Source organism: Urocitellus parryii, chromosome 6 (assembly GCF_045843805.1).
Source record: "Urocitellus parryii isolate mUroPar1 chromosome 6, mUroPar1.hap1, whole genome shotgun sequence".
Classification (NCBI taxonomy): Eukaryota; Metazoa; Chordata; class Mammalia; order Rodentia; family Sciuridae; genus Urocitellus; species Urocitellus parryii.
In genome coordinates this window covers 96,443,409-96,463,290 of record NC_135536.1, presented here as the reverse complement: position 1 = coordinate 96,463,290, position 19,882 = coordinate 96,443,409, and the positions used below count along the sequence as shown (strand labels likewise).

At 33.1% G+C, this 19,882-nt stretch overlaps 1 protein-coding gene across 6 annotated transcripts in view; it reads left to right on the top strand.

The window, feature by feature from the left end:
• The window catches only part of Gabpb1 (GA binding protein transcription factor subunit beta 1), a 59,520-nt gene that overhangs the window by 34,377 nt on the left and 5,261 nt on the right, over positions 1-19,882 (top strand). For 4 of the 6 annotated variants that reach the window (XM_026390694.2, XM_026390664.2, XM_077799530.1 and 1 more), the window contains exons 3-8: positions 1,935-2,102; positions 3,679-3,873; positions 5,073-5,220; positions 5,534-5,647; positions 13,078-13,263; positions 16,203-16,318. In XM_026390694.2, coding sequence (XP_026246479.1) covers positions 1,935-2,102; positions 3,679-3,873; positions 5,073-5,220; positions 5,534-5,647; positions 13,078-13,263; positions 16,203-16,318 — 927 coding nt within the window. The remainder of the gene's footprint in view (positions 1-1,934; positions 2,103-3,678; positions 3,874-5,072; positions 5,221-5,533; positions 5,648-13,077; positions 13,264-16,202; positions 16,319-19,882) is intronic. The other 2 variants (XM_026390692.2, XM_026390685.2) reach the window with 2 other exon arrangements.

Genomic DNA, 19,882 nt, shown 5'->3' with positions numbered 1-19,882 from the left:
GAGAATACATTAAGCAGCATTGTAATCCATAGTAACAAAAATGGAAATGATACAAATATTCATCAGTATATTGTTTAAATTAATTGCGAATTACTCACTAAGTAGGATATCATAGAGAGTTAGTGAACTATGTTTGTACTCATTAATGAGTGAATCTTAAGAACATAGTATTAAGTAAAGGAAAACAAGTGACAGAAAATACATACAGTATGATTCTGTTTAAAAAAAATTCAAAATGGGCAAAACCAAAATATATTATTTAAGAATGCATAAATGGTACACAGAAAAGCAATGTTTGTCACAAAGTTTTGAGTATTATTTATCTCTTGTCTTTGTGATTAGAGATTGTTGTGTGGGAAGATTTTAAATTATTGTCAGTATTTTACTTCTGGATTGTGGTGTTGACTTCACAGATGTCTGCCTTTTTTTCAACTACATGTATGTATGTGTGCATACACAGATATGTGTGTGTGTGTGTGTGTGTGTGTGTGTGTATATATTTCATCATCAACCAAAAGGGGAAATGCTCAGGAATAAAACAAAAAATACAAAGTAAGCCTTAATATCACACTAAGAAAGAGCCATAGTTGCTCAATGGATTGTTGAAGTACTTAAAGAATTTAGAAAAGAGTTTGTTTTAGGAAAATATGACAAAGCATGGAGAAAGAAAGGATTGTTCAGAAATTTCCTTTGTTCTACTAGAATGATTTTTCCATTTAAAAATGCGTGTTTTTGTAGTAAATAATTTCAATTTTTATCACATATTGAGAGCACATACCTAACTTTGTATTGTGATTATTTGTTGTATGACTTCAGGCAAATTAGTAACCTCTTTGTGCCTTAGGTTCTTTTACTGCTAAATGAGGATAGTAATAGTTATTTATGCTATGAAGAGATTGAATGAGATTAGTATGTGAAGTTCTTAGGACAATGTGTTCAATAGAAAGTGATTAAAAATTTTAGGTGCTTTTATTACAGTGGTAATCTGAGCAAATTTCATGTTCTAGTGAAATATATGAGCTCCTTAGAACATCAGTGTTTTGATAATCAAGAGTTGTAGGGATTTTCTGTGCTTCTAAATGCATGTGATACAACATTTCTAAATTTTTCTCATTTTAAAATTTCCTTTGTACTTTGTGGATATCAGTTTAATGGCTAGATACTGTGGATCCAATTTCAGAACTGAGCTCTGTTTGGGTCTCTCTGGACTTAACTTTGACAAATGCACTTCAGATTTTTCCTTTGAGAAAAGACTACATGAACCCCTTAGAAAAGATCATTGAGATAGTCTTGTTTATGTATATTTTTAAAAACTGCAAAAAGTTTTGACCTAAATTCTACACTATTAAATTTATTTGAGATTAATTTTATAGATGAAAAGAAGTTGTTATAGCAAGTTTTGTATGACTGGTATAAAGAAAATATTCTAATATTCAGAAAAATTCTCAAACTTTAATTATCTCTAATTCTTAATGAAGTTAATTTTATTTAGGTTGTTATTTACAGAAATTTTGAATTAAAGGAAATGCTTGACTTTTCTTCCTCACTGATAAGACCTCCATGAAGATATGATAAGCTTAAATCTAGTAATTCATTTTGGATTACCATATATACAGATATTAACTCATTACTATATAAATAGAAAATATAGCATAAAAATTATAGTGATATATTAAAAGTAATTATATATTTTTTATTTTTATTTTTTTGTGGTACTAGGGATTGAACCTAGGGACAGTACTGCTGAGCTACATCCCCAGACCTTTTTATTTTTTATTTTGAGACAGAATCTCACTGAGTTTTCCAGCGTGAACTTGAATTTGGGATCCTCATGGCCTAGCCTCTGGTGTAGCTGGGATTACAGGCATGTGCCACCATGTGTAGCAAAAGTAATCATAAATTTGGATTTTTTTTTTTTCTCTCCTGTGGTACAGCTGGGAACATCTCCACTTCATCTGGCAGCACAATATGGGCATTATTCCACCACAGAGGTACTACTTCGGGCTGGTGTAAGTAGGGATGCCAGAACCAAAGTGGACCGAACACCATTACACATGGCAGCTTCTGAGGGCCATGCCAGCATAGTAGAGGTTTTGCTTAAGGTATGTCTTCTTTTTTTGGTCTTTGCTATTGAAACTTCTTATGGGTTTATAAGAAGAAGGAGAGAGCTAATTTTATCGAATGCCTACTTAGTGTTTTACCTGTGGTGATATTCTCTCTCTCTCTCTCTCTCTCTCTCTCTCTCTCTCTCTCTCTCTCTCTCTTTTTGGTGTATAAGCCCATCAGATGAAAATTAAATTTTTCTTTTGTGAGGGGAAAACTTTCTCTAGGTATATTCTTAGTTAAGTCAAACAATTGAAAGTCCTTAGGGTAAGGGACAACAACAAGTTTGTCAATATAGTCCAAATGCCTATGGAAGGGAACATTAGGCTTGGATGATTAACAGATTGATAGGTAATATAAATGGGGATTTACCTTTAATTATCTAGATGCAAAAATGTGTTGTAGAAAATTTTGCAACATTATTCTTTTTTACATGGGATGCGTATCAGGGATTGAACTTAGTGGCACTTGACCGCGAAACCACAGCCCCAGTCCTATTTTGTATTTTATTTAGAGACAGGGTCTCACTGAGTTGCTAAGTGCCTCCTCATTGCTGAGTCAGGGTTTGAACTTGCGATCCTCCTGCCTCAGCCTCCCAAGAAGCCAATGGGATTCTAGGCATGCGCCATCACACCTGGCAATAGTCCTTATTCTTGATCCTTTTTATTCTGGTCTTTAGATGAACCTATCCAAAAGAAATACAACGTAAGCCATGTATGCAAATCACATGTAATTCTAGATATACTTGTACCTGCGTTCAAAAAGTAAAAATGAATATTATTTTTGGTCCAAAATATCAGAACATTATAATTTCAACATGAACCGATCTGAAAATTATTGAGATAATTTACATTCTGTTTCTTTGGTACTAAGTCTTTGAATTCCAATGCTTATTTTACACATATAGCATATCTCTATTCTGATAAGCTATATTATAACCACCTGTGTCTACTGGTGATTATACTGGATAGTGTACAGCTAGATAGCTCCCTTCTAATTGCTTGTACGTTGTGCTGGTTTTGAAAGCAAAGGGTGATTTTGTGTAAATGAGGAACTAGGGGATCAATTCTAATACAACATTAAAAAGAGTTTGGAGAAGTGCTCATAGTTTTCCTTCACTTCTTATGCCATTCCTGTTCCTTCATGCCTGTAGTTGAGTAACTAAAAGAATAATTGCCGCGGGGCTGGGGATGTGGCTCAAGCGGTAGTGCACTCGCCTGGCATGCGTGTGGCCCGGGTTCGATCCTCAGCACCACATACAAACAAAGATGTTGTGTCTGCCAAAAACTAAAAAAATAAATATTAAAATTTCTCTCTCTCTCTCTCTCTCTCAAAAAAAAAAAAAAAGAATAATTGCCTCATTTCAAGAAATGAGAAGGAAAATAGTAGAAATATCAGCATGAAAGAAGAATGATAAAGGGACAGATAAAGGGTAATTGCTAGAAAGCATGTTTAACACAGAAAATCAACTATGGTATTTGTTCTTGCTTCAAAGCATAGTGACTAGTATTATCATGTCAGGAATTTTTGTTTTCCATGTTTTAGCAATCTCTCATTTTGAAATATTTTTTGTAGCATGGTGCTGACGTTAATGCAAAGGACATGTTAAAGATGACAGCTCTGCATTGGGCCACAGAACACAATCATCAAGAGGTGGTGGAACTTTTAATCAAATATGGTGCTGATGTACACACGCAAAGTAAATTTTGTAAAACTGCATTTGATATTTCAATAGACAATGGAAATGAAGATTTAGCAGAAATATTACAGGTAACTTGGATTTTAATTTTAAGAAAGCAAACAAAAGGAAGCTGTTTAGGTAGATGGATCTCTATGTTGTAGATTATTTAAAGCTTGTAGCTTTTTATTTTGGACTCAGTTATTTTGGACAGTCTTTTTTCTTTCATTTCCTCTTAGTTCAATACTATTCATTTTCCTGATGGTAAGACCTCACAGTCTTTTTATGTAATAGAAGATTAAATAAGGTGATTACTTTCCTGTGTTTTCAAGTTTCTGAATTACCTTCTAGGTAGCTTATTTTATTAATTATTCTTGCTGAAAAACCAAATGGATTTTCAAAGTCTGTTTTAAATTACTTTATAAAAATTAAAAAATAAATAGCAACTGTAATGACATCCTTTGAGTAAGTGATGCTGTCTTTATCATTCAGATTTGTTTCTTTTATTTTCACTGTCCTCAAAAAAAATTGTTTGTGGGGCTGGGCATGTGGCTCAAGCGGTAGCACGCTTGCCTGGCATGTGTGCAGCCCGGGTTCGATCCTCAGTACCACATACAAACAAAGATGTGTCCGCAGAAAACTAAAAAAAGAATATTAAAAAAATTCTCTCTCTCTCTCTCTTTCTCTCACTCACTCTCTCTTTAAAAAAAAAATTGTTTGTGGACATGGGTATATTTGGCTTTTCTAGTAACCAACATGACTTCTTTTTTCTTCAGCTAGACAACATTGATATTATATTTTCTTTGTTTACTGCCTCTTCTTGTCTATCTTCTTGTTCCTCCCAGTGGAACTGTCGTCTCTGACTTCATTTAACTGAGTTACTTAAAAGCTGTTTTATGTTCAGAAAAATAAATTTTACCATGCCTTTTCCATTCATTTGTATCTAAGAGTTGAAGATTGGGAACAATTTGAATAATTCTTATTTCCACACCCATAGAGCAACAGGATATCTTTCAATCTCCTGTTTTCCTGTGCTCTATAAAAGCTTTCAGATACCCATTTCTTCTCTAATAGAATTGTTCTGCTTTACTCAACAGGGGATTAAAATATATAAATTTATATCTATGTTTTAATACTACACTCTCAATGTTCCATGATCAAACCATTTCCATTTGTATTATGTTTCTTCTTAGAGAATGCGCCTATAAAATCATATTTGTATTACATTGAGAATCTGTACCAAATATTCTGACTATAATTCTGAAAGCACTGTGGTGATTTTTTTCCCTAGATTGCTATGCAGAACCAAATCAACACAAACCCAGAGAGTCCTGACACTGTGACGATACATGCTGCAACACCACAGTTTATCATTGGACCTGGAGGGGTGGTGAACCTAACAGGTCTGGTATCTTCAGAAAATTCATCCAAGGCAACAGGTATTGAGATGCATATAGGATAGCTGTTGGGATTTTATGCATTAGTAGGTATCATCCTTTTAAGCAAGGACTGTTGAAGAATAAGGGTAAGATTATATCAGTCATCTTGGTTTCTTTGGTATTAGCCATAAACATTTTTCTGAAACAAAACAATCTAAAGAAAGGTAATATTACAAAATGTACTATAATATTACCTTTCAAAAACTAATGCCTCCAAGCATAATTTAAGAGTTGAATAAAATAAAACAATATGAGAAATATACATTGGTTTAAATTCCTTAAAAATTCAAATCTATTTTCTGTTTTCTCATAGATGAAACGGGTGTGTCTGCTGTTCAGTTTGGAAACTCCTCTACATCAGTATTAGCTACGTTAGCTGCCTTAGCTGAAGCCTCTGCTCCGTTATCCAATTCATCAGAAACTCCAGGTTAGAAAAGCAAGCCAGATATGTACAGTAAAAGGTGCAGATTCAAATACTTACAAAGGTTGGGACGGTAACATGAAAAACAAAACTAGGCAGGGTTGAGATTATGCCCAGTTAAAAAGTGGGGCCGGGCAGGGGCATGTACTACTCAGCTCTAGCTGATTATAGACATGTCTTCTATGTTTCTAGATTCTGTTTTTTTCATGGGAAGCTGAAAATGTGAACTTCAAAAGAATATTAAATTTTGACAACTAATTAAAATTAAAAAACAAACTTGTATGCTTTACAGAAAGCATGTCTGTTTACCCAAGTTGGCCTTTGTTTTATCAATTGGTGACTTTTTGCTTAAGTAGATAAATGTATATGAACTTACTATTTTTTCATATACTTAATTTTTGTCAGTTCTTTTAGAATGCTACAAAGATCTTAATGTCTGACAGAACTAAGAGATAGTGTATAGAAATTACTATTAAAGGGTTTCCTGTTAAATGAGGATGTGCAGTGTTGGTGAATAGCTGGTTCAGATAAGGTTTGCCTCATACTTACTTAAAATATTTCTTACTGTAATTATTGTGTAAGTTATTTTTAACTAGGAAAATTTTAAAACTCCAAGAATAGTCTTCTTATGGTAGTTCAGGCCATTGGGTTTGGATTAATATTTATAAAAGTAAAGAATAATTTATTGTCATTTTTTAAATTAGTGTTTTTTAAAAGTTTAATAATAACAGTAGCAAGTCATTGACTGCTTACCGTGTGCAAGGGCACCACTGTAAATTTTTTACCTATGATTTCACTGGATCCTCACTGAAAAGCTTTAAGGTAAATAATTTTGGATTTTTTTTTTTTAACTTGGAAGAAAAATAATTCCTACCTTTTTCTTTTTTTCCTTTCTTTTTTCAACTAATTAGTAATTCTCCAGCTTCTTACATCACATAAAGTTTGAATCTAAGTCTTTTTATTTGGGAGTCTAGATTTTTCTGAATTATTTTTGGCCATTAACAGTTATATGCATCATCATGTTTGCATATTGCTTTTATAATGAATGTATGTCTGGCTCTTTTTAGCACCTTTGTAAGTACAGAAACTATCAAAGAAAGTTGATTTCTGAACGAGGCGCAAAGGTCAACATGTGTGAGGCATTGGGTTCAATCCCTAGCACCTCAGAGAAGAAAGAAAAAAAAGAAAAAACCTATTTTATTGGTGGTTTCTTTTTGGTTAAACTTGAAAATATTGTTAATTAAAATGCATCTACCTTGCCAGGTGTGATGGCGCATGCCTGTAAATCCTGGTGGCTTGGGAGACTGAGACAGAAGGTCACAAGTTCAAAGCCAACCTTGGCAACTCAGAGAGGCACTTAGCAATTCAGCGAGACCCTGTCTCTAAATAAAATACAAAATAGGGCTGGGGCTATAGCTTAGGGGTTGAGTACCTCTGAGATTAACCTCTGGTACAAAAAAAAACAAAAAAACAAAAAAAAACCTCAAAACAAAAAATGCTGGGGATATATGTGGCTCAGTGGTTGAGCACCCCTGGGTTCAATACTTAGTACCAAAAAAAAAAAAAAAAAAAAAAAGCATATACCTGAAATTCAATAGCTTTTCTTAAAAGTCAGCTAGAAGTTCTGACATTTAGATTTTTAGCTCCTTAAATTGGTTATACTAACCTTTTTAACTTCTCCTATCTTTGAAAATTTTTATGGTCTAGTCTGACAGAATTTCAGTTGACTTTTATTGCATGTGACTTTACAATCTTCTATGAGCATAATAACTTTTCATTTCAATGCTATATCATAATAGAATCCCTTTGAAGAGATTTTTAAGAGCTTGAATTAAGTAAAAGTTCAGTTAAGTATATTGCCACCAATACTTATGTCACAATTCCGCTGAAGTGTATATCTTCTTACTCAGTTGGTACCTGCTTAGGCAGTGATAAATCTGCCACAAATTATTTTTTTTTCATTTTGGCTATTTGGTTTCTTTACCCAACAATCATTACATTCATTTTGATTTTAGAAATATGTATTTTTCAAGAGCATCTAAGGATCTGCAAAATGTATTAGAAGCGTCTTCATTTTACATATGATGAAACAGATTTGTGAAGGTTGAATAGTTTTTCCTAAGGTCATGTGGCTACTAAGTAATGAACAGAGGCTTGTGGTCAAAGTCTGACAAGTTCACAAGTTATGTGTCTTTGACCACTATATAGTTTATTTATTTTTTCCTTCTTTTTGGTACCAGGGATTAAATGCATGTGTGCTTAACCACTGAGCCACATCCCCAGCCCTTTTTTATATTTATATTTTATTAGAGACAGAGTCTAGTTGAGTTGCTTAGGATCTCCCTCAATTGCTAAGGCTGGGTTTGAACTCATGATCCTTCTGCCTTAGCCTCCCAAATCACTGGGATTACAGGCATGCAACACCCTGCCTGGCTGTCAGTATTCTCTTTCTTATACGTTTCTTTGGGTGATCTGTGGACTGGTCTCTTTTGGAATGTTTGCAATAGAAATAAGTACTTGTGTGGTTATCATTTTGTCTCATATCAAGCAAAAATGATCACTATTCCTACTTTTACTTCAAAGATGTATCTGTAACTTTTTCTGGTAATAGTTTATTGAATTACGTGTTCTGTTCCTGTCATGCCTTTTTAAAATGATTGTGGACCAAATATAGTGTAAGAACTATGTTTACACTAGTTGTTACTTCATATGTGTGTGTAAGTCTTGCACTTTCATGACTACAGTAGAACCATTTTTGGCATATAAAACAAATTTTAATGTTAGTCCAGTGAGAATCTCATGAAGTCTATTAAAATGCTTTTGTTGCACAACTAAATGATGGTGCTATCTTCTTGATTTTATAAATAAATAGAATTGCAGTTTGTCAAGGCTTGATGATTGGAATATCTCACTGGATTACTGTTGTTCAGAGGGAACAGCTGGAGTTGGGAAGAGTTTGTAGAGGGGTGGGTGTTGAGTTGCTGGCCCAAAGAATGGATAGGAACACATTCCAAGCCATACTACTTTGGAAGTTATTTCATTTTGAAAACCATTCCTAAAATGAAGAGACAGAAGAATAAAAGCTGTCTTGGAGATTGCAGGCACATTTTTCCTTTAGGAAAATGGAGTACAGTCTTCATAAACAGAGGCAATCACATTTTCTTGTCTTTCTGCCATAGGTTACAGGCTACTCTGGTGAGTCATGGAGTCTTCCTAAAGGATTAAGTAGAAATTAGGGAAAAGTTGAGGGAAGAACATATCAGGAGGAAAGACATGTGAAATTTTTGAGACAGAAAGAGCTTATATTTTCAAGGAGACCCAGAGTCCAATGCAACTGAACCCAGTGAGAGGGAGAATAACATAGGGGTTGAAAGTAAGATTATAGAGAACTTTAAAAGTGATCATTTTGGCAGGCATAGAAGACTCTGGAAGGGCGTTTAGTTAGGAGTCTAATGCAATCAATTAGGAACAACATATAATGGCAGCATGAGTGAGGATTTGACAAGGAGACAGTAAGAAGTGGATAGATTTGAGACTTATTTATGTGTAGAATTAGAAACTGTAGTTGCCTAAGATGTAGGTTTTGCAGGATGTGGTAGTGTGTGCCTGTAATCTCAGTGACTTGAGACTATCCTGTCTCAAAATTTTAAAAAAGGCTGGAGAAGTAGCTCCATGATAAAGCACCCCCTGGGTTCCATCTCCAGTGCTAAGGGCTGGGAGGAGGAAGGTAGGTTTTATCTTTGCCATGTAAATATCAGGTTCTTTTAAAATACCATTTCATGAAACCCCTGTTTTATACTTCCAGCAGTCCTTATCATTCCTAGATTAAATAGAAATCTATGATCACTCTTCTTTTTGTCTTCAGAGCAACTTCTGCTAATTGCTTGTAAGATGGTATTTCAAAGGTGTTGTAATATGTCAGGTAGCGGCTGTAAGTTCCTTCCTTTCTCCCTAATGGTGTAGTTTAACAGGTACCTACCTGTTAACATATTGGTTTTTGGTCTGTTCCTAACAGGGTAATAAAACTGAATTGACTTTAGAGGCATTAGTACCTGGGCCTCATGAGGTATTTTTTGTTTTTAATTTCAGGTTTGATTGCAAGCATAATATCTTTGAATGTTATTTTTTCTTCAATGAAGTTTTTATTTTATTGTTTAAATATTACAGATAGACTTTTCAGTCTTTTTCAAAGATAATTTTCTTCCCTGCCTTATTTTAGTTTTATGGCATTATAATTCAAAAGTCATGTTGAATAAGAGATCCCAACTATTTTCAAAGGTGCTGTAGATTATTAGCTCTTTTTAAATATTAGAGCTTGACTTCAGAATTAGATCAACCAATATTTATGAAATAGCAGTTACTTTTTATCCAAGGTTTTTATATTTTGGAAAAATATATATATGTGCACATACATATTATATAAAATCATTTTTAGAATTTTTAGGCTTTCTCTTTTATTCTTAAATGTTTCAACATTTTATTGTTGAGTTATTCTTAAGGTTGGGGGAGGGTGCTTTGTCTTCTTCCATAATTAGTTTCCTTTTAATTTTTTCTTAAATACCTTACCGTTGCACAACTTGAAAAGAAAGCTTTTTAGATGAAAGACAAGAACTCTTACTTTAATGACAGTCATTGTAAATAGTGCAATGATGAAAGTTGAGTTGTATCTTGATTGCGTGTGATCTCAGAAATTTCTTATGATTATACTTTAAAATATTACTACTTATATTTAGTATTCAACCAGTGAACATTTCTTTTTCATATGGATATTTTTTAAAAAAATCAAAGCAATAGTTAATGCATTTGAAAGCCTTAATAGTTGTCCTATTGAGTATTTTTTTATTTAGTGCCCTGTATTTTATTTTGTAACTATCTTCCTGAAATTTCCTTAAGTGCTTCGTGATAAAATTTAATTATAGTTTAAGGCAAACAAAAATAATGAAAGCACTCAAAACAAAGGTTGTTTGCATTTTGAGGGTTCTATGGTTTGTGTTGTGATTCTTGATTATCAAATAATGCTGTGACAAGGTGGAAGCCAGGTCTGTTGCCACAAGTTTGTCTTCTTGAAAACTAGGATCCCGGCATTTATCTTGCCTAAAAAAAAAGCATTCCATATATTCATATATTTGTGGTCTTTCTCTCTGAAATAAATGCAAAATCATTTTTATCCATGATGTTCTGCTGTGAGTTGGTAGCAACTCAAGAGCAAATGTTATATCTGGACAGTAGCTTGATTTGGGTAGAGAAAGCTTTTATTTAATTGCTCTTTGTGTAAGTGTTGCCTTGAGTAATAGGTTTTTAAAAATGTTAATTAGAGGGGCCGAGGTTGTAGCTCAGTGGTAGAGCACTTGCATTGCAAGGTGCTGAGTTCGATCCTATTACTTCCTGTTTTCCTTTCTTACCAGGCCCCCATTTGTTTGTTTGTTTGTTTCGATCCTCAGCACCACATACCAACAGAGATGTTGTGTCGGCCGAGAACTAAAAAAAATAAATAAATAAATATTAAAAATTCTAAAAAAAAAAAATATTTTTAGTTGTAGATGGACACTGTGCTTTATTTTATTCATTTATTTTTATATGGTGCTGAGGATCAAATCCAGTGCCTCACATGTACTAGGCAAGTGTTCTACCACTGAGCTATAACCCCAGCTTCCCCATTTGTTTCTTAATAGATAGATGGAGGTCAAACACTTTCAGAGGAACACAGTGATATTTTGTAACCTCTTATTGCATCATATCATGAGGTACATAATATCAGGTGGACTTGATAATGGCATTTGGTAACTGCCAGGTCTTTAAAGGTACTCTTTCCCCTTTGCAACCAATGTTAGTCTTTGGTGAAATACTTTGAGAATATTTAAATATCCTGTTGTCCCCAAACATTTCACCAGTGCTTTTATTACTCACTAGTAATCTTTGCTTGAATCAATTATTATATTAAAGTGATTTTTTCAAATTTGTCATTCTTCGATAGATATCTTCTGTCAAGATCTTTGACTCCCCCCTCCTTTGTTTTTACAAGATATATGTATTTTTTTAACATTTATATTTTAGTTGTAGGTAGACACAATACCTTTATTTTTATGTGGTGCTGAGGATCGAACCCAATGCCTTACACATACCCCTGAGCCACAATCCTAGCCCTACAAAATATTATTATATAGAGATTTTTAAAAATTCATTATGAATAATCCATTCACTATTATTATTCCTTTTGATGCTCCTTTATTGAAATTAACATGTACATTGGAAAGTCCATAGACAATAAATGTCCAATTTAATGAATTATCACAAAATAATCATTTCTGCATAATGCTTCCTCAATTCCTAAATAGAAGGCAGACAGTGTATTTAGTTTCATGCCTGTTTTACATAACTCAGTATTGTTTTTATCAAATTCATCCATGTTTTGCATGTAGACATTTTAGTTATTATGTAGTATTCCAATATATGACTCTACCACAGTTTATTTACTGTCAATGAATATGTAGATTATTTCTAGTTTTTACTATTTTAAAAAAGCTGCTATGAGGGATGGGGTTGTGGCTCAGTGGTAGAGTGCTTGCCTAGCATGTGCAAGGCACTGGTTTCGATTCACAGAACCACAAAAAAAAATTGAAGATATTGTATCCATCTACAGCTAAAAAAACCCAAATTATGAATTTTCCCATTTCATGTCTTTTGGGGTCAGTAGTTGAATATAGGATTGCTTGTATAAAAGGATCTTGGCAGTATTAACTTGTGATTTCTTTACTCAGGCAGAGCCAGAAATGCTGTTTTTAGTTGCCAGAATCCTTTGAGCCTCTCAAATTACTAAGAGCATATTTTGGGATTTTATTTATGTAATCTTCAATACTGTTTTGTTCACTATCATGTAGTACCAGATCTGTATGCTGCTTATTATCAAAGCAATCCTTGCTCACTCAATCAAAAAAGGGAATACTATTTATTCTGTATATCAACTCATATGTGTAAATATGAATGGAATATAACCAATTTGAATTATGGAATTTTATTGAGTAGACAGAACCTTTGTCATGATTTTAGAAGATTTTATACATTTTGTACCTTGAAAAGAAGAGAAACTGTTTATTTAAACGCACTCATGAAGGTAGTTGAAAGCCAAGTGTAGTAGTACATACCTATAATCCCAGCAACTCAGAGACTGAAGCAGGAGAATCCCAAGTTTGAAGCCTGCCTGGGCAACTTAGTGAGAGCCTGTCTCAAAATAAAAAGAAAAGAAAGAAAAGAAACTATTATTTTAAATTGCAGCACTTGTAATCCAGCCATTTACATTGAGTTTAAAAACTGTAAAAGTTGTCCTGCATAAGAAAGAAGCAGAGAAAGCAAAAGTAGCAGAAGAAGCAAAACTAAATATCTATTCATACTGCTAGATATGTACACTGATTTTTACTTTACTTTTTTTTCCCCCCCAGTAGTGGCCACAGAAGAAGTGGTTACTGCAGAATCTGTGGATGGTGCAATTCAGCAAGTAGTTAGTTCAGGGGGTCAACAAGTCATCACAATAGTCACAGATGGAATTCAGCTTGGAAATTTGCACTCCATTCCAACCAGTGGAATAGGTCAGCCCATCATTGTGACCATGCCAGATGGACAGCAAGGTTAGTAGTGGACATTTACTTAAAGTTTGTGTTTATTTTTAATTTTCAGGAAATTGTGATATATTTATAACAGACATGATTGCCTAGTATTTATTTATTTAGGTTAATATTAAAATTAACTTACTTTTTCAGACTATGCATCAGGTGGAAAGAAATTGGCCCCAAAGTATTCTGGTTGGAAAATAGGCTTAAATATCAACACAGAAGTACAGAAAATAATTCAAAGCAGCACTGGACAATAAATTCGCAGGCCATTTTATACAATTGGAATATCATGTGAACTTTTAAAAATACCACATAAGGAAAACTACTGAAAAACAAGTCCCTGTAGTAGGAATATAGTGACAACTTTTAGAAACTTTATTGTGAGTCCCCTCTCCCCTTTTTTCTCCTTGAAAACCACAAAGAGTAAAAAATAGATGAAACGAAAGCCTCAGCTACATTTTTAGTGAAACTGAAAGGCTGAGAAAACCTCAAATTCCCACATTTTAAGTTTTGTTTATTGTTCAAAACATATAGGACCCTTGCAGCCAGGACAAGAGGACCCACATGAAAACCCACAATGGTTTATCAAGGAAAGAGTAGGATTGAGCTCAGAAATCACCAATAAATATACATTCCGATAAGAATAGAGCCTCAGCATGAATAGGGACTGTACATACATGGCTAAATTAGAATAAGGAATGAATACTGAGGAGTCAGAGAGAGAAGGTGCAGAAAGAGTCTATTTGATCAAGCATACCCTTCAGTGCCAAAGAAGTATGTACACACAAAACCTTTAAGGAAATGACCAGAATTGTAAAGACAGTGCCTCTTCATGGGCAGTGAAGGAATTGGTGGGGGGGCAAGGCTAGAGATAGAACTTCTAAGTTGGGTTTTGTTTTGAGTTAACAGAGGAGCTGTGGCACTAAAGAGAGACCAGATTTCAAGAAAAAATTTTGTTGCTATAGCCAAAGAAGAGGAAACTCTTGACCTATGAAGCTTGGGAGCTTTTCTCTCCCGCTCTGTAGACATCCGTTGACAGCTGGTCCAAGGTTTGGATTAAGCCCAGATGCTTCCACAAAAGCTTTGAAGAACTAATTTTTTTCAAAAAAGAGGAAAATTTCCAAATATTTGTATAAAGCAGATATAAAATTGTCTCCAAAACCTGACATTTACAGACTAACCATTGATGAACAAATAAAGGGAAATATCCATGCTTTTCAAAGTGAAGGCTCATTATCGTAAAACTTTCAATTCTTCCTGAGTTAATTTATAGTTGTAATATGTCATGAAAAATGGACTGTTAGTTTGATAGGACTGTTACAAAACAGACTGGGTGACTTAAACAATAGAAATTTATTTTCTCTCATTTCTGGGAGCTAGAAATCCAGCATCAAAGTGTTGTCCAGTCTAGTTTATTCTCAGGCCTCTTTCCTTGGCTTGTAGATGGCCTTCTGGCTATATTTTTTCACTTAATTGTCTTCAGTTTTTTTGTGTTATATGTGCCTAATTTTCTTTTCTAATGAGGACACCAATAATATTAGACTAGGATCCACCCATAAGTTCTCATTTTACTTCAATCTCTTTAAAGGCCTTATCTCCAAATACAGTCACATTTAGTGTTCCTGGAGGTTAGGTCTTTAACATGAATTGGAGTTGGGAGAGGAGTTTACAATTCAGCCCATAGCAAAGATCAACAGGTTATTTCCCCCTATAATTATGCAAATGAATTTTAAAATTTATGTTGATAGGGAGAGGGGGAAGGAAGAATAAGGAAAACTCTGGGGGGGGGGGGAGCACACTGGGAAGACCTTACTAAATATTTAAATAAAAATTTAAAGCCTCCCTAATTTAAAAATGTATAGATAACATGAATATGTAGAGTATATAGACAGTCCAGTGAAACAAATACAAATTCTTAGTTCATCATGAGTGAATTCATAAATGTAATATGATAGAAAGAACATTCTTTTCTTCTCAGTATTTCTAGTGTTCTAAATTTTATTGTTCTCAAATAGAAATTTTGCCATTTTCTAATTTCTGTTTACATTTATAAGTGAAAGGGAATTTTTAATTTTTAATGTTTTGACAAAAATTTAGAAAAAAATCATAGAGCAACTGTAATTTTCCCCATTCATCAATAAAATTGTTTTGCAAGGTTTTTACTTGTAAAAACATTGCTGTGTAAAGCAATGACAGCTTTTCTAATATTTACATTTATATAAAGAGCTACAGAGAAATGGTGACAGGAATGGGGATGTGGCTCAAGCGGTAGCGCGCTTGCCTGGCATGCGTGCGGCCCGGGTTCGATCCTCAGCACCACATACAAACAAAGATGTTGTATCTACCGAAAAATAAAAAATAAATATTAAAAAAAAAGAAATGGTGACAAAATCCAATTGGAAAATAAAGTTTATAAACTGTATTCATAATGGTGTATCCATATGATGAAATATTATGCAGCTGAAAAAAGGAAGCTCTGTATATTAATATAAGATGCTGTAAATGTAGGGAGTGAAAGAAGATAATGTAGAACAACATATTGTATATATGTTTGAATGTAGGCATTGTATGTATGCTACCCATATATTTTCATGTTTATTTTTATATAAATTAATATAGGAATAATATACAAGAAAGTAATTGGTGGGATTATGTTAGTGGGATGGGCATGAAACCTCACAAAATAAACTGGTTAAATATTGTTTTGAGTTTGCGACATATTAATAAATTATCTATAAAAGTTTTTTTAAGTAAATAATAAGTAGATTTCAGTTAAAAAAAAAACAAGAAAGCAAAAAAGACAAGTACAGACCTTTTCATAAAAGCAAATCAGTATGTTGAAATTATTGTTTTGGAATATACTTAGGTGAGTAGCATCAACAGTGTCAAGACTAGTTTATTAATTCTAAAGCTATCTGAGAGAACGAAGTAATGTGTACACCTTTTCATTTTAGTGTTAACAGTACCAGCAACAGACATTGCTGAAGAAACTGTTATAAGTGAAGAACCACCAGCTAAGAGACAATGTATCGAAATAATTGAAAACCGGGTGGAATCTGCAGAAATAGAAGTAAGGAGTCTTTTACCCGGTGTGTTTTGCGGCAGTCATCCAAAATAAATTCAATTTATTTTTCTTTATTATTATTATTTTGTCTTATATATTTATTATTGACCATGTTGTTTTTATACAGAATGAAAGTGCATAGTGTTATCACTTTGTTTAATTTTTTTTGTCTTATACATATAGTAAGCTCTCAATAAATAAATATTGAATGAATGAATGAGTGAGTAAAGCATTTGTTTGTAACAGAGTCTGTCATCCTGATAACATTGGGACATCTTTGGTTCTTGCATTCCATCCTTTGTTTTCTGTTAAACTTATACCATTCTCACAAGTCATTAAAGGAAAATGTCACTATATACTGACTAAAAATTCTTTTTCTTTCGAAAATGAAATGCAAATGCTTAATTGGGCTAGGGGGCTGTTTTAAAAAAAGGTTGATGTTTGTTGGATGGGTTGTTTTTAAAAGCAATAAATAACTTTTTATTTTACCATTAAGATCTTGAGGGAAATTAATTTAGATTGTTGATAGAATTCAACTTCTTTTTTCCCCCCGCTCTCAAAATAATTTGTGTAAACCAGTTTGTAGGTGTAACCAAACCACAGCTACCTCAGTTTTTTCTTTGCCACGAGTATTAATAAAATTATGTTCCTTGAACTTACGAATAAAAAAAGAGTTATTCTTGAGAGTTACTTTGAAAGAGAAACTGTAGTGTAAACAACATTGAACATGACATCAGAGAATCTGGGTTTGAATATTATCTCTTGATCTGTCAACTTTTAGGCAAGTTGTCTTTCTTGGTCTCATTTATTTAAATATTTATCTCATTTTAGGGTTTTAATGAGAATTTTAAAAGTCAACATACTCTTTATATATATATATATATGTATTGGTAGTATCTGATATGTGTATAGTAAACTTGATGAGCCTTTAGTAATTCTTTTAAAAGATTTTTGTTATCAGAAAAAGGAGATATTTAAAAATACACTTCTCATATATATCTTTTATTGTTGTTATATTTTTTATGGTACTAGGAATTGAACCCAGAGGTGCTCTACATTTCCAGCTCCTTTTTATTTTTTATTTTTAGACAATTCCATAAGTATGTTTTAAAACAATGAGTGTGCAGCCTGACCCTTATGTACAAGCCAGCGAACATTACTGTTTCCCTCAGAAGTTCATCCTGATTCCTCTCTTATAATTTTTCAGAGATTAGGGAGAATGATTGAAAATAATAGGAAAGTAGGAATTGAGGTATTAATACTAGGACCAAGGAAAGAGAACTTAGGGTGATAGTTTTCGCTTGAATAAAGAGGAGTATTTTTTGTTTGTTTTATTTTTAATAGAACTTTCTAGTAATGGAAATCTTATTTTTTGTCACTGGAAATATTCAAGCCAAGGCTACATGACCTCTTAAGGGCTATTACACAGAGATCTTGACATATACAGTGAGTATAGGTAGTAGAGGTGAGCTAGAATTAAAGAATGAAGAGATGGCCTCCAGTGTTTATATCAAAACAGGTAATCATTTTTCTATAATACATAAAGTCATTCTTTTGAATTTATATTCTAGCAGACTTTTACACTGATTTCTTAAGTAACAACTTGATTGTAATCCAAAGAGTTTCTGTTAAGCAATGATTCTCAACTGGAGCAATTTTAACTCCAGGGGACATTTGGTGGTGTCTGGAGACATTTTTGGTTATGACTAGTGGCATACAACTGGCATTTAGTGGATAGAGACTGGCTTGACACTTTGCAATGCACAGGGCAGCATTTTGATTCATGTGGTCTAAGAATATTCATAATGATGAAATTTAAAAACTTGTAAAGGAATTAAAAGATTAACATATAGAATCTGATGTGTGAGTTTTATGTCTCGTGTCCATAATTTCCAGAGTGACTGTCTGTAACAAAGGTGCCAAGAATTTTGTGTTTACAAGTTTTCCATCCAACAATGAAAAGGTTTCTCCGGTAATCTCTGGGAAAATTAGTTCAAATTGTAGAAATTTTATTTTAAATTTTTTGACTTTTACATCTGCATTGTAAAAACATAAAGGAATGAAATGAGTTTGTATTTTGGAGGGGAAAATAGAAGACATTGAATGAATTCCAATAGTGTATGTAACTGTTACTACCTCTTGATAATATTACTCTATTGAAGATATTGTTGAAGGAAGTGTACTATTTACAGATTTCTTCCATAAATAAGCAACAATATCCTGATCTGAACTGAAATTAACTCTTGTATACATGGGAGGGAGTTAATGTAATTAATTAGTGAATTAGGTTTTCTCTTATTACTTACATAGTTATGTGAATTCAGGAAAGACCTTTGCTTTCTTTGTCACAAAGATTAGTGAAAAGTAAGTTTAACAATGAATTTTGTTTGTTTATTTTTGAGGTTGGCATATGTTTTTTTCTTCTAGTAGACTTTTTTTTTTTTTTTTTAATGGTGTTAGGCAGCTGACCCAGGGCTTTTTTTATGTTAACACTCTACCACTGAACTACATCTCCAACCCTGTTATTTTTAATGAAATATTTGTGTCTTTTAACCAGGGGTGGATCAGGATCCTAGTGCTCTTTTAAAAATTGACCTCTGTAAGGTCAATGTTTATTATAATTTTTTCCAATCTGTTTTTCTTTTATTAACAGATCTTTCTTGATCTGTTAAAATTTTAAATTTTCTGTAGTTGTGTTTCTTCTTGATAGTTTGTTTCTCTAGGACCAAAGAAGACCAAGTGTTTTTGTAAAAGGACCAGATTGAAATTTTTTGACTTTATGAGCTGGTCTCTGTTACAGCTGCTCAGTTCTGCCATTATAGTGAGAAAGCAGCCATGGACAATATGGAAATGAGTAGGTGTGGATGTATGTCAAGAATAGTTTGTTAATTAAAAACAAGATAATATTTGTTATAATTGAACCAAGGCTGCAAGAAAATTGAAGTTTATATACAAGCAAATAGCACAAACCTGGTCTAGTTTTTCTTTAAAAAAAATTTTTTTTCTAGTGTTTAGGATTTTTTTTTTTTAAATAAGGGTCTGGAATCAAATTTAGGTTTAGATTTTATTTAGTTTTAAGTTATATATATATATATAAATATATATGTAGATATGCATATATATACATATTTTTATTGGAGATTGAACCCACGGATACTCTACCAGTGAGCTACATCCTCAGTCCTTTTTATTTTTGATTTTGAGACAGGTTCTCACTGAGTTGCTTAGGGTCTCACTAATTTTTTGAGGCTGGCCTTGAACTTGTGATCCTTCTGCTTCAGCCTACTGAGTTTCTGGGATTGCAGGTCTGCTCCCCCATATCCAGTTACTTTGTAATTTATTTATTTATTTATTCTTTTTTTTAAATTTATTTTTTAGTTGTAGTTGGACACAATGCTTTTATTTTATTTATTTTTATGTGGTGCTGGGGATCGAACCCAGGGCCTTGCGCATGCTAGGCAAGCGCTCTACCACTGAGCCACAACTCCAGCCCTGTAATTTATTTTTTATTTGTTCTTTTTAGATATACATGACAGTAGAGTGTATTTTGATATGTTATACATACATGGA